This window comes from Equus przewalskii, unplaced genomic scaffold (genome assembly GCF_037783145.1).
Source record: "Equus przewalskii isolate Varuska unplaced genomic scaffold, EquPr2 ChrUn-6, whole genome shotgun sequence".
Lineage (NCBI taxonomy): Eukaryota > Metazoa > Chordata > Mammalia > Perissodactyla > Equidae > Equus > Equus przewalskii.
In genome coordinates, this window is record NW_027228754.1 from 2664767 (window position 1) to 2679424 (window position 14658).

Here is a 14658-nt window from a genome sequence, read left to right on the forward strand (position 1 = left end):
AACAAACACATAATAGCTAGTGTTGATGAGGATGTGGAGAAACTGAAACCTTCCTACATTGCTGGTGGGAATGTAAAATGCTATACTCGCGTTGAAAAACTGTCTGAGAGTTCCTCAAACAGTTAAACATAGAGTCTCCACGTGAGCCAGCAATTCTACTTTTACGTAGATACCCAAGATAAATGAAATCATATGTCCACATAGAAACTGGTACACAAGTCTTTATAGAGCTATTATTCATAATAAAAAAAAGGTGGTGTCAGGGTGGGGGAAAATCCCCTTTCTACCCTTCCTATGTGTTTTTTTAAGCACGCAATATTGTATTTATTTCTTTTTATTCAAAGAACGTTAACCTTTCAGTTTTTATTAAAACCTATGCACACATTTATAAAGAGAAAGAAGTCTGCTAATGTGTGTGTGTGCCCACATGTATGTCCTTATTTTATATCAAATTCTTTCTTTTTACTTTTTGCTATTTTATTGAGGTCACGTTCGTTTATCATATTTTGTAAATTTCAGGTGCACGTCAGTATACTTCGGCTTCTGCATAGACTGCATCGTGTTCACCACCAAAAGTCTAGTTTACATCCGTCACCATACATATGTGTCCTCTTACCCTTTTCATCATTCCTCCCACCCCCTTCTTCTTCTTATGTTCTAATGGCTGGACTAATAATAAAATTGACACAAGACCAGATTAACAGGAGAAACCCCAATTTAATAATACATATTGGAGATCATAGAGAAATGATGCTTGGAGAGCGAACAAAGCAGGTAGTGTATATGTCTTTTACACAAAGAACAAGAAATTTGTGTGGAATGATAAGACAAAGAAACTTAGGTTTGAGGTGTATAATAGTGAGGAATTTAAACAGAGTTTAGGCTTGAGGTAGTAAATTAGCAAGGTTTGTTTATGCAGGATTCTCAGCTCTGACTTCCCTAGCATCGGTGATAAGGATGCAGGGAGATGGGCACTTGGGTTGCTTCCATGTCTTGGCTATTGTGAATAATGCTGCAATGAACATAGGGGCGCAAAAGTCTCTTTGAATTGTTGATTTCAACTTCTTTGGGTAAATGCCCAGTAGTGGGATAGCTGGGTCATATGGTATTTATATTTTTAATTTTTTGAGAAATCTCCATACTGTTTTCCAAAGTGACTGCACCAGTTTGCATTCCCACCAGCAATGGGTGAGGCTTCCCTTTTCTCCACAACCTCTCCAACATTTGTTGTTTTTTGTCTTGATGATTATAGCCATTCTAACGGGTGTAAGATGGTGTCTAAGTGTAGTTTTGATTTTCATTTCCCTGATGATTAGTGATGTTGAACATCTTTTCATGTGCCTATTGGCCATCTGTGTTTCTTCTTTGGAAAAATGTCTGTTCATATCTTCTGCCCATCTTTTGATTGAGTTTTTTTTTTTTGTAGTGCATTTGTGTGAGCTCTTTATATATTATGGAGATTTACCCCTTATCAGATATATGATTTGAAAATATTTTCTCCCAGTTGGTGGGTTGTTTTTTTATTTTGATCTTGGTTTCCTTTGCCTTCTGGAAACTCTTTAGTCAGATGAAGTCCCACTTGTTTATTTTTTCTTTTGTTTCCCTTGTCTGAGTAGACATAGTATTCAAAAAGATCCTTTTAAGTCTGATGTCAAATAGTGTACCACCTATATTCTCTTCCCAAAGTTTTATGATTTTAGGTCTTACCTTCAAGCCTTTGGTCCATTTTGAGTCTATTTTTGTGAGTGGGAAAAGATAATGGTCTGCGTTCATTCTTTTGCATGTGGCTGTCCAGTTTTCACAGCACCATTTATTGAAGAGGCTTTCCTTTCTCCGATGTATGTTTTTGGCTGCTTTGCCAAAGATTAGCTGTCTATAGATGTGTGGTTTTACTTCTGGGCTTTCCATTCTGTTCCATTGATCTGTCTGTCTGTTTTTGTACCAGTATCAGGCTGTTTTGATTACTATAGCTTTGTAATATATTTTGAAGTCAGGGATTGCAATGCCACCAGCTTTGTTCTGTTTTGTAGTCTTACTTTGGCTATTAGGGGTCTTTTGTTGCCCTAGATGAGTTTTAAGATTCTTTGTTCTATTTCTATGAAGAATGTCATTGGGATTTTGATTGGGATTGCATTGAATCTGTAGATTACTTTTAGGTAATACAGACATTTTAACTATGTTTATTCTTCCAATCCATGTGCATGGAATATCTTTCCATTTCTTTATGTCATTATCAACTTCTTTCAGTACCGTCTTATAGTTTTCTTTGTATAAGTCTTTCACCTCCTTGGTTAAATTTATTCCAAGATATTTTATTCTTTTTGTTGTGATTGTAAATGGCATTGTATTTTTGCGTTCTTGTTCTGTTAGTTTGTTATTTGATTATGGTTTTCTTCATTTTCTTCTTGTTTATCATATATGTCTCTGTTCTACTTATTTGTTTAGTGGTTACCATTAGGTTTGTATAAAAAGTCTCAAAGATGAGATAGTCCATTTTCTGATTGCCTCTTATTTCCTTACACTATACTGATTCCATCCCTTTCCTCTTCCCCTTTTAAGTTATTTTTGTCATATCTTATTCCATCTTTTCTTGTGAGTTTGTGGTTAAGGTGATGATATAATTTTTATTTTGGTGTTTTCTTTTTCTTTATCCTTGATGTAAGAGTTAAATGTTTACCAACCTGATCTGATAGAGAGTTGCCGAGTTCTGATGGTTGCATATCTATTCATATCCTTGCTCAGGGCTTTGTAGACCTTTTCCTGTTTTCCTTTTTTTCTTTCAGGTATGAGAGCCTTCTTAACGATTTCTTGTAGTGGGGGTCTTGTGGCGATGAACTCCCTTAGCACCTCTCCCTAGCTGAGCCACCCCTCTAGCTGTGGCTCTTCTCTCTCCGCTGAGCTCCTGCTGAGCAACTTTACCTTCTTCCACAGGATCCAGCCTCACCACCACCTTCAGGCATCTCCTGTGTTGTGTGTATGTCCTCTATTGGTGTTGGAATATCTTTTGGGTTGTATTTTAGGAGGGAGAGTCTGAGGGAAGATCTCACTCCGCCATGATGCTGACATCACTCTCCAAGCCACATGTATTTTTAAAAGTGAATATTTCTCACCCATTACATTAATAATATCCAGTAATCCAATGATTACATTACCTAATTGCTAAGTGCTTTATATAGATGGCCTCACATAATGTCGCAGGGGAGCAGAATTTGCAACTGCAAATGTGTCTCTTTGGCTTAATTATTTTTAAGAACAAAAAACTCAGGAAGAAAATTTGACATTCCCTCTAACTGCCTAAAAGAAATTAAGACAGAAGATCTATTCCAGGAAGCAGCTATCATCAAAGATAACTATAGTATAATATGAGCTAGATGTGGTAGACAGGGAGGAACCTAGTAAGGTCCATTTGATCAAAGTCCTCTCTTTTGTCTCTGTAAGGCATGGCAAACATTCATTCACCAAACATCTCCGTGTGAATTGCTTTCCTCCCTTTTGAAGTCCCAGACAACCATCCTCGACATCTTCCTTTGCTCTTAGCAGAAGATGGTATTTAAAGTAGTGGCTTTGGTCTTTTTGGTGAGTTACTCAGTTTTCCTGGATTTCGCATATGTATACATGCTATTAAACTTGTTTGATTTTTCTCCTGTCATTTTATCTTATGTCTATTTAATTCTTATACTAGCCAGAAGATCCTAGAAGTGGAGAGGAATATTTCTTCCTCCCTTACAATGTCCATGACAGCCCTATTATATAAGTACTATTATTAGCCCTATTTTTACAAATGAGGGAACTCAAGCATACTGATCACAATTTCTATATAAAAGTGCATTTCTTTATGTACATAATCACCTATAAATTAATGATAAAAGGTCTGGAAGGATTCACAGTAAACCAAAGATGGTGATTTTCTTTGGTTCTTAAAGTATAATTGCTCTGGTTTTCAACAAGGATTTTAAATTACTTGAATTTTTCTATTGTAAGAATATAGTCATTTATTTTATGGAGGAGTAGACAAAAATTTAGAAATGGCTTCTAAAATTAATCATGGATTCAAGTCCCATGTCTGACCGGGCAAGGGAAACAAAAGAAAAAATGAACAAATGGGACTACATCAAAGTAAAAAGCTTCTGCACAGCAAAGGAAACCATCAACAAAACTAAAAGACAACCTAACAATTGGGAGAAGATATTTTCAAACCACATATCAGATAAGGGGTTAATATCCAAAATATACAAAGAACTAATACAGATCAACAACAAAAAAACCAACAATCCAATTAGAAAATGGGCAAAAGATCTGAACAGAGATTTTTTCCAAAGAAGATATACAGATGGCCAACAAGCATATGAAAAAATGCTCAACATGATTAGCTATCAGGGAAATGCAAATCAAAACTACAGTGAGGTATCACCTCACTCCGGTCAGAATGGCTATAATTAATAAGACAGGAAACAACAAATGTTGGAGAGGATATGGAGAGAAGGGGACCCTCGTACACTGCTGGTGGCAGTGCAAACTGGTGCAGCCACTATGGAAAGCAGTTTGGAGTGTCCTCAGAAAATTAAGGATAAATCTACCATATGATCCAGCTATTCCACTGCTGGGTATTTATCTAAAGAACTTGAAAACACAAAGGCATAAAGATACTTGCACCCCTATGTTCATTGCAGCATTATACACAATAGCCAAGACTTGGAAGCAACCTAGATGCCCATCAAGGGACAAATGGATAAAGAAGTTGTGGTATTTATACATGATGGACTACTACTCAGCCATAGGAAATGACGAAATCCGGCCATTTGTGACAACATGGATGGACCTTGAGGGTATTATGCTGAGTGAAATAAGTCAGAGGGAGAAAGTCAAATACCATATGATCTCACTCATAAGTAGAAGATAAAAATGACAAAAAAAAACACACATAGCATTGGAGATTGGACTGGTGGTTACTATTGGGGGAGGGGGGAGGAGGGAGGGCAAAAGGGGTGATTAGGGTCACATGTGAGGGGATGCACTGTAATTAGTGTTCGGGTGGTGAACATGATGTAATGTACACAGAATTTGAAATATGATGTATATCTGAAAAAATAAAAATTAAAAAATAAATAAATAAAAAATAAAATGGATTGTTTTAGAAAGCTATATTCCACTGATTAGCATAAGATAAAAAAAAAAACATTTGTATTTGCCTCATGGGACTGGTAGGAAGTTTAAAAAATTTTTCCTTTATAAAATTAATATGCATCATTATAAATAGCTTGAAAAATCTTCCAAAGTTTCAACAACAACAAAAAAATAAAATAAAATTAATCATAGAAGTTATAAGACATGTAAAAGGTATAAAAAGTAATGCATGTCTCATCATGCAAGTTCAGAGAAAGAACATTGCCAATAGAGTTGGGTATGCCTCTTCTAATCATAGTCATATTTTGATGCTCTAGAGATCCTCTCAGAGATAGCTCTCTGCCTCTTGCATACCTTAAAACCACTTGGTACAACCCAAATCCCTAAGGTGTAAGGCAGGTAAGAATTTCCACAATCTGTCATGACCTTCTCTTTGGTCTAAACACTTCAAATCTAAGGGATGCTCCAGCTCCTTACCTGCATTATGCTGGTCCCAAGGAGGAGCTCCAATACATGGCAATGTGCAAAAGTAGAAGATAGAATGGGGTCGAGGCATGAGAAATTGAAGATGAAGCTATTTAAGTGAAAACAAAATCGAAGAGGCAAACTCTTTTGGGTGCTTTTCTCATTTAGAGACACACTGTCCTTGGAAACGACAAGTTCAAAGGGGAATCAGCATGACATTAGGGATAGCAAAGACATTGATTGGGCAGATCCCTGAAATGACTCCTTCTCTAACTGCTAATCGCCATCATATACATATTCAAGAATAGTCAATTACAGGAAGTTTACTTAAAGTAATAAGTATATGAAGTTTTAGAATAACTCGGAAAACAAATGTCATTTGTGTATGAAGCAGTCCTTTTCCTCAGTGTCCATGGGTCAAATTTTATTTGGAGGAAGTCTTAGCAGTCTGAGACATCTTAGTATGAAATCTGTTTCCTAATGAGCTGAGTGATGTTGTGATCTTGAGCTTTTCACTCAATCTCTCTGAACTTTAGTTTTGTCATTGCAGATGAGAAAACTAGATCCCATAACTTCTAAGTTCCTTCAAAATCTGGTTTCCCAAAATTATCTTGAAAAAATATGTGTATGTGAATGTTGTTAGAATGATATTGGGCAAGGAAATAAAAAAAGTTCTAAATTTTATTCTTGGCATATTAGCCTACCATGATAAATGAGACATAATCAGAAAGGAGGCAGCACAAGGGAAAACAGCTCATTATTCCTGGAATCTCTGGCCCCAATCATAAAAGTAGAAATGTAATGCCAGTTTTCCTTTGATTAATTGTGCATAAATAGCTTTGGACCTTCATGGTGGGAAATTTTACGTTCTATCCTTCACCACTTCTGCCACATTCACATTCCCCTCCCCCTAACACATTTATCCCAAACCAAAACAATAGGCTGGATTCTAAATTAAGGACTATGATTTACCATCTAACCATCATTAGGAAACTGATTTTGTTTGCCTGTTACTTGTCTTTCTTATTAGAAAAATAAAAAGGAGAGCACTATCAACACTCTGGAACTAGAAGATTAAGTGACACAAAATAAATGTAAAATGCCAGGTATCAAATACGTGATTCCTAAATATATTACAAATTTCAGTTTTAGATATCTACTTTCTGTCATTGTACTCTAAAGTGAATTAATTATTCTTCAGTATTTGCCTAATGCAGGTCTTTGCCTGGGGCAACTTCCTGATGGAATCCACATATGAGAAATGTGAGAACCAGGAAATGTAGTTGGAGAGCTCCTGAGCTGTTGGTACTTGAGTAAGGATTGGAACTGGTTATTTCTCATCAGACAGGGTTAGAACTGCTTCCAACCTATACTCGTGTCTTCGTGCAAATCACCAGAAGCTGCCTCATTTACCAGAGAAAATAACCAGTCATTCCTCCTTCAGGAGACCAATTCTGAAAAGATATTTATTGTTCTGGACTAAAGCAACGCTGACACAGGGTTTGGCAATTGAAGGTCAGACTGGATTTCAGTCCCTGTTTGTTGCCTTGCTGGGTTTCTTTGAGCACAGCACAGTCTGTTCAACCAGTCCATTCTTGATCAGAGCCTTATCCTGTAAAGATCACACCCAAAGTATAAGCCCAAATATTGCTTGGGGCCTGTGTATTCCACCCTGATGTGCAGGCCACATCATCAATGAATTAGACTCCTGAGGAAACACTCCTTTAGAGAAAAAATAACTTTTATTATTTTGGGGGGAATTATAAATAATATAGATATAAAATATGGCATTGAATTGGCACAGAAAAATATAAAAAAGAAAACAAAAAGCACCTGTAACACCCCATTGATAGAATTAATAGCTGGCATATACATTGCTGTATGTCAACCATATATATTTCTTTCTGTGCTTAGATCTTAACTCCATAAACATCATTATTAATGGCATCCAGGTTTTTAGGAGAACTCTAGTGAGGTTTTCATATATGAATAAGGATTGCGTGGTCGTCTCTTACTTTTCCTGGCCTTGATGACCTTGAAGAAGAAAGAGATTAAGACAGACCAGTTGAGATACAGCTCATCATGAATTTCTCCCTTCACTCACACTGTCTCCTTTCCATGGGCTGTATCCTTTTCTCTCTTCCATTCTAAAAGGTTCTTCTCTCACTCTCACCTATCTTCTTTAAAGATGTCCTGTTTATTGAGTCACCACCCCCTCCTCTTGATTGGGACCCTGAAATGCGATATTCACTCATGCCCAGCATGAGTACTTGTGGACAGGCAGGAGGTGTGGGGAACAACAGGAGAGAGGAAGGAGCAGGTGCTCATGCTAAGAGCTCAAGGGAATGTTCTTCCTGGGAAGACAGGGAAGGAAGGGAAGAAAGGTGGGAGGAGGATGCAAAAGGTATCCTGGTGCAATGCAGTGAGGGAAGATTTGGAATGTTTGATTGATGGTCCTGAGAACTAGAAAGACCCAAGAGCATGTGCATTCATGTGTGTCTAGAAACGTCAACCTTTGTATTTGATCTGTTTGTATTTCATTATTAGCCTTTGTTAGTATTCCAAGAATTCCGCATGCATGTGTGCATGAGTCTGACAAGGAATATGAACTACGTCATGTAGAATCAACCACCTCTGTTTGTTGTTGACCAGAATGTGTAGCTCACAAAAGGCAGGTGACTTTGTGTTCTCAGATGCTCAGGGGCATCCTTGATCACTTAATCTCGTATAAGCTCTATTAAGTATCCTCTGAGATAGAAGATATTTCCTCCATTTTATAGATGATGAGCCTGAGGTTGCTAGTGTTTAATTTCATTAGTCAACTAGCAAATCACAGAGGGAGTATTTGAAACAAATATGCTCTAATGAAGCCCAAATTTGCTAATCTCCCTGCTTTGATAAATGGGACCAATTCTACATATTTAGCATAGATATAATATCCTTTTGATGTCTATCCGGAGTTTCTCTCTTCAATTTGATTAAAAATATCCTTCTTTTAAAAAGAAAGACTGATGGAAAGAAAGAATGTTTACACCCACTTAAATAGAAGGATTAGTTCTTTTTCCACCTGTTTGATTCTTTGAGTAATAGCAGCAGTTTAGTTTTCTGAAAGTCTTCTACTTTAGAAGGATGATGTTCCCCCAGAAGTTCCCACCTTGACGAAACTGTGAATTACAGATCTCAGCTGCCACTTCTTCTCACTTAATGCCAATTCAAAGCAGGTTAGTTTAAGTTTATCGCCTTTCTCACAGTTGATTTGGGCCAGTCGTCCATACATCCTGACTTCTATCTTCCCTGTATTATCTTTTATTTCATAATAAACGAATTGATTCCTAACCGTTTTCTGCAAAAGAAAGACAACATTCATCCTCTGAGAACTGAATCGGCAATATCCACATCTATGAGAAACACGCAGTGTTAGTGAAACTTTTTTCTGTGATAAGTTAATTTATGAGCTGTAGGTCCAGAATTACAGGTACCAAATAACTTAACATATCTCTTTCAGAGAATTCTCCCTTTTGAATCTTCTATCTAGCTTTCCTTCTTATAGATCTTTGTCTCCTAGGTTCTTCCAGAAGAATTGATTACTTTCCTAATTTTTCCTGCTTCCATCTGAGAATTGCTGACATTTCTTAAGGAACTTGGACATATAGTCAAATGCCACATAATGAGGTTTTGGTCCAAGAAGGTGGTCCCAAAAGACTAACCACACAGCCTAGGTGTGTAGTAGTCTATACCATCTAGGTTTGTGTCAGTATACTCTATGATGTTCCCTCAACAACGAAATTGCGTGAGGATGTTTTCTCAGAATGTATCCCCAACATACAGCAACACATGACTGTAGTGGGATCTGATAATCTTTACAGGTTTCTTGTCACCTACCAGAGAACAGAGAAGGAAGGCCATTCATGCTTCTTTATAAGTTTGAGAAAGATTGTAGCAAGTCCTCATTAAGTAGGTTGTAATATCAATATGTAATTCTTTCTTCTATCTTCTCTATTTATTCGTTCTTAACCAATCTGCCCAAATCTTGACTCTAAATCATCTAGTCCCACTGTTCTTGTTTCTATCTTACTTACTTTACTCCTTAATTCTACAAATGCATATATGTGCACAGTCATTTAAACAGAGTGTGCGGAAAACAACAGGGGTAAAAGTAAAGAGACACCCCAGAAGACATACAATGGAGTATAAAACAATACTTCATATAAAAAGTTAGGTCAGCTAAACTTAGTACTTCTATGATGTTTTGGACTGAAATATCTATCCTAATTCTAACAATTCACCAAAATTCTGCATTTTGTTGTCCGTATTCATACATTGAAGTGTTAACCTACACGATTTCTCTATTCTTTTCAATGTCCGTATTTCTCTTATTAGCTAATGCCAAAGTCAGTTGCTCAACAATTTTTTGATGGATAATATGAAGAGGTAAGAGCACTTTAGAGTTCAGATGACCAGAGTCTCAGCTACCTGTTGGAAGAACTGCATTCTAGGGCAGAGTAGTCGATTGATTTCTTAGTCTGGTTGTCACAACTGGAAACCAAACTTAAGAGAGTAATTCTTTATGCACAATTAAGCTGTCACTGAAACAGATGAGGCAGAACTCAAAGAAACTAAATCATAAGGATGTATATATTGATCGAAACTCTGCACTGTCTTGTCCAAAGGTGGCTGTCAATGGATCATCATAGCCAAAAAAAAAAAAAAACAAAACAAGATTTCTGGGGAATCTCCACAGAACTTGCATGTTGTTACCTTGAGATGAACAATGTTCAGAGATCATCTCTCTTAGATCCTGAAGTGGTCAGGGGGACACTGAGTTCCTGTGTTTAGGACTTTAACCACTCTCCAAATGGCAAGTTAAGACTTTTAAATTCTGATATTACAGGAGAAATGTCACAAAACAAGACTGTGGTCTTACCTTATGCACCTGATATACCCCATTCACAAATGTTCCTGGAGCTTGCAAGTACAGACGATTGATTTTAGGAGTTGCATTTGCATTTGCAATCAAGCTTTTTGAGATCTCCATCTTTCGGTCAGCATTAACATCAGACACAGATGAGGCATTGTACACCTCCAGAAACCCATTGCGGCCAATATAGTCAGATATAGCAATGACTTTCTTTGGAATGAACTTCTCCTTCAGGTTGACATCAAAAACCTTCACTTGGAAGAACTGGTTGTCAGCAGCTACTGTGGCGTGAAACATTTTTCTCTCCCCTTTGCTGACAGCATATGCAAATGGTTCTGTTGCTTTCAGTACCATCACTTCTTTGGGGCCCCTCTGGAAACCTTCTTCTCTGGAAGCTTCTTTAGGTACAGCCTTCAATCTTGGTTTCTACATTGAAGTACACACCAAAACCAGATAAAATTTAGAACGGAAATACAGATCACTCTCTGGTGAGAACTTTCTCAGGCTGGATGTTCAGCTTCAATGAACACTGTAATCGGGTGACTTGGAAATTCCTAGACTAATATGGCTGACATGGTATAATTTATCTAATAGAAGAAATGAGGAAGATTTAAACAGAAATATTATTTGTTTTCTTCATTTTTTATAATTTTTGGAGGAAGAATATCTTTCTTTACAAAGAATTAACTGAAGAAAAAAATTCTTTCTCCTAGGAAGAGCTATGCAGAGTGTAAGCGCTTTGAGCAACAGCAATGCTGTTGTGTAGCAATTCCTAATAGAGATGAAAATGAAAAAATAATATTCATTTATCTTATCAACTCATTCTAGTGAGCAAAGTAGGATATAAGTAGGGAAGAAAATAAGCCATCCTTAATATCAGTGAGAGTGGACAATGACTCCAATCATAAACCACAGATTCTTTCTGAAACAATCCCGGTAGATGTGACAATTTAAAGACCCAAATCACAAAGCCCCTTTGCAAAAAAGCAGTGTTGTGTTGAAAGGGGTTAGTAAGACTGCCAGTGGAAGAACTCCATGTCCTTTCCTAATTTGGAAATGTTCTGGATAGAGGCTCTTGAATAGTAGCAGAATCAACCATCCCAAAAAATGTCTCTCTGGCATAAGATTGTTTTGAAAAACAGCAGACACAGGAGAGGATTTATAAACATGATAGAAGTTCTAACCTGGAAAATTACACTGTCCACAACTTGTGGGTCATGAGGCTCAACTTTGATTGACTTCTCATCAATGTGGCCAATTCACCTTGGGTTCAGGAAGCTCATTGCCAGCACAAGTTAGTCAGTAACAAGAAATCTCTTGATAGTAACAACAGCAGCACCCTGACAAGAAGTGCTCTTGACTTAAGGAGAAAATTATGTAGTTACTTTCAGAGTAGCAAAAGAAGACTTGATGGACACATGTTCCCATCGGCCACATTGAGAATGTAGGGAATACTGGCAATAACCTAAGGTTAAATAATATAGGATCAATGTTCTAATTTATTAAGGAACCCTGCCGTTATTCTTGTACATTAAAATAATAATTTAAATTTGTATTGGTAGATTAAAATAACAGTTCCAGATGTAGTAAGTGAAGAAGAAAACTCTGGATTATAGAAAAAATATGTGTAATGTGATCCAACCTGGGACAAAATGATATTCTTTGTTTATACATACCAAAAGGTAAAGTTAGAAAGACTATTTACCAAAATGTAGCATTTTATAGAGGAGAGTTATCAAAGAGTTAAAATTTAATTATTTTTGTCTATGTGTCTACATTTCCTAAATTTTCTAAGATGATATTGTTTACAAAATTAAAAATGAAAGAGAGAGGCTGGCCCCATGGCCTAGTGATTCATTTTGGCACACTCTTCTTAGATGATCCGGGTTTGGTTCCTAGGCATGTACCTACACCACTCATCAGTGGCCATGCTGTAGCAGAGATCCACATACAAAATAGAGGAAGATTGGCACAGATGTTAGCTAAGGGTGAATCTCAGAAAAAAAAAAAAAAAGAAAGAAAAAGAATTGGTGGCAGTGCTTTGTTTGACCCTGTATTTCTCCACCCTATTCCACCCTAAGCTCCATCTTTCACTGCGTATTGAGGGAAAATCAAAAATAAAATTAAATGAACAAATGGCTAATTATACCCAGCAGAGAATAGATATAATTAGGTGCTCACTGACTCATAGATTATCCTTATGCAAAGAAGGGTACAGAATAAGGGTTAGAGTTCACATTTACGTAGCAGCTTATCTCAAAATATACGTTTGATAAAAAATGTGTGACTTAAAGAAAGAATTGTATATAGTAGGGGATTAGTGAGAAGGTCCTTCATGGTTCTACTGATCCTTGTCATTATGTTTTAGGGAGGGGAGATATTGGAAACAGGAAACTGGTACCTTGATTAAGGAACTGCTGGATGGGGTTGGTGGTGGCATCTGAGGCATCTGGCGACAGCCCTCAGTTGGGCATGTGCTGGTTGTTGGAGCTTCTGGAAGCTGACTCTGCTCCCAGAATAGTTTCATTCTCTTGGAGTCATCAGTTTTAGTGATGGTGTCTTTCCTTTTCTTAAGCAAAAAATATATATGTGTATTTTTCCTAGTTAATGATTTTCAATATGAAATGAATAACTTCATACTCTGTCTTCATGTCTTTCTCTCTTCTCTCTCTCACACACACATGCACACACACACACACACACAAGAGAGGATCTTCACTCTGACAATCTTCTCTGGAGTAACAGCACATCTTCAGATGCCCCCAACCCCTCCCAAGCTTGGAGCCCAACCAAGATTACAAACCTCACTCTGCAAATGTTAAAAGCTCAGGTGATTGAAATTTCATCGGTCTGTTATGGAATTCTTGTTTTACCTCTGCTGCAAACAGCCCTATGTCAACTTCATCAAGATAACACTTGGAGTTTTTCAATGGTAGAAAATTCTACTGGGCTATAATGGAAGCAAGTCTCAGAACAATGTCGGACTCACTTAGGGATGTTTTATTAATGAAGTCTTTTACTATCTTGTGTATTTGCCAAATAAGCGAATCAGTTTCTATCATCTGCTCTTCAGGCCCAGGAAACTAGGTCTCCATCTATTTTTGAATGCTTTGTTTACCCCCATATGGGGAAATTCCCTCAAATTCATAACTCTAGAGGCAGGATTCTGCTCTCTATGTAGTCTGCATCAGGCAACAAAATCCTTCAGAGTTCTGAACAATAAACAGAAACAAAAGATATCACCCAGGGCATTCCCAGTACCTGGACTTTCATAATTGTTTATGCAAGGGCAGGAAGTTTCTGTAAAATCATTTATCTTGACTATCTGTGATTTCTCTAATGAAAGCCCATTTCTAATGTTCTACATCCAAGATAAATTTGCCGCAGTTCTTTTCCTTTTTTTTTTTTTTTTTTAAAAGATTGGCACCTGAGCTAAGATCTGTTGCCAATATTTTTGTTTTTGCTTCTTCTTATTCTTCTCAAAGGCCCCACAGTACATAGTTGTATTCTATTTGCAGTTTCCTCTAGTTGTGCTATGTGGGACACCACCTCAGCATAGCCTGATGAGCGGTGCTAGGTCCATGCCCAGGATGGGAACTGGCGAAACCCTGGGCTCACGAAGCAGAACGCAGGAACTTAACTACTCTGCCTCAGGGCCAGCCCCTTGCCACAGTTCTTACCTCTTCTAGCATTCACGTATCTAATTCATGAGGTGTCACTTGTTGATAAATTTATAGATGAAGGAGCTGCTTGAAATATCTGCACTTCACCTGCAGCTTCCTGATCAGGACACCCTCTGACCACACCGGCACCTCATTCCTCATTAGAAGGATTACACAGCCTGGGCTATGGAAATGAACTTGAACCATAAGACTGTCTAATTATAAATTTTTAAAAATAAATTACAAGTATTGTAACAGCTATACTCTGACTCTGGAATCTTTATATGCCATTAAATATTCAAGTTGTAGAGTTCAATTAGGTTGGATTTGAATCCTGGCTCTAACTTCCACTATCTTTGTGATCTTGGGGAAGATATTTAACCTCTATGAACTTCAGTTTTCTCATAAGTGAAATGGGAGTAACAGTGGTATCCTCACGTGGTATTATAGAGAATAAATGAGATAATGTACACAAAGATCACGTTTTAG

General features: G+C 37.3%; 1 protein-coding gene across 1 annotated transcript in view; it reads right to left on the reverse strand.

The window, feature by feature from the left end:
* Nucleotides 1-7448: 7448 nt before the first annotated feature.
* Nucleotides 7449-14658, reverse strand: part of IFI16 (interferon gamma inducible protein 16) — a 70225-nt gene continuing 63015 nt past the window's right edge. Inside the window, exons 13-16 of the mRNA XM_070608238.1 lie at nt 12909-13076; nt 10514-10933; nt 8744-8932; nt 7449-7623 (exon numbers count right to left, since the gene is read on the reverse strand). Of these exons, the coding sequence (XP_070464339.1) occupies nt 7546-7623; nt 8744-8932; nt 10514-10933; nt 12909-13076 (855 nt within the window). The 3' untranslated portion in view covers nt 7449-7545. The remainder of the gene's footprint in view (nt 7624-8743; nt 8933-10513; nt 10934-12908; nt 13077-14658) is intronic.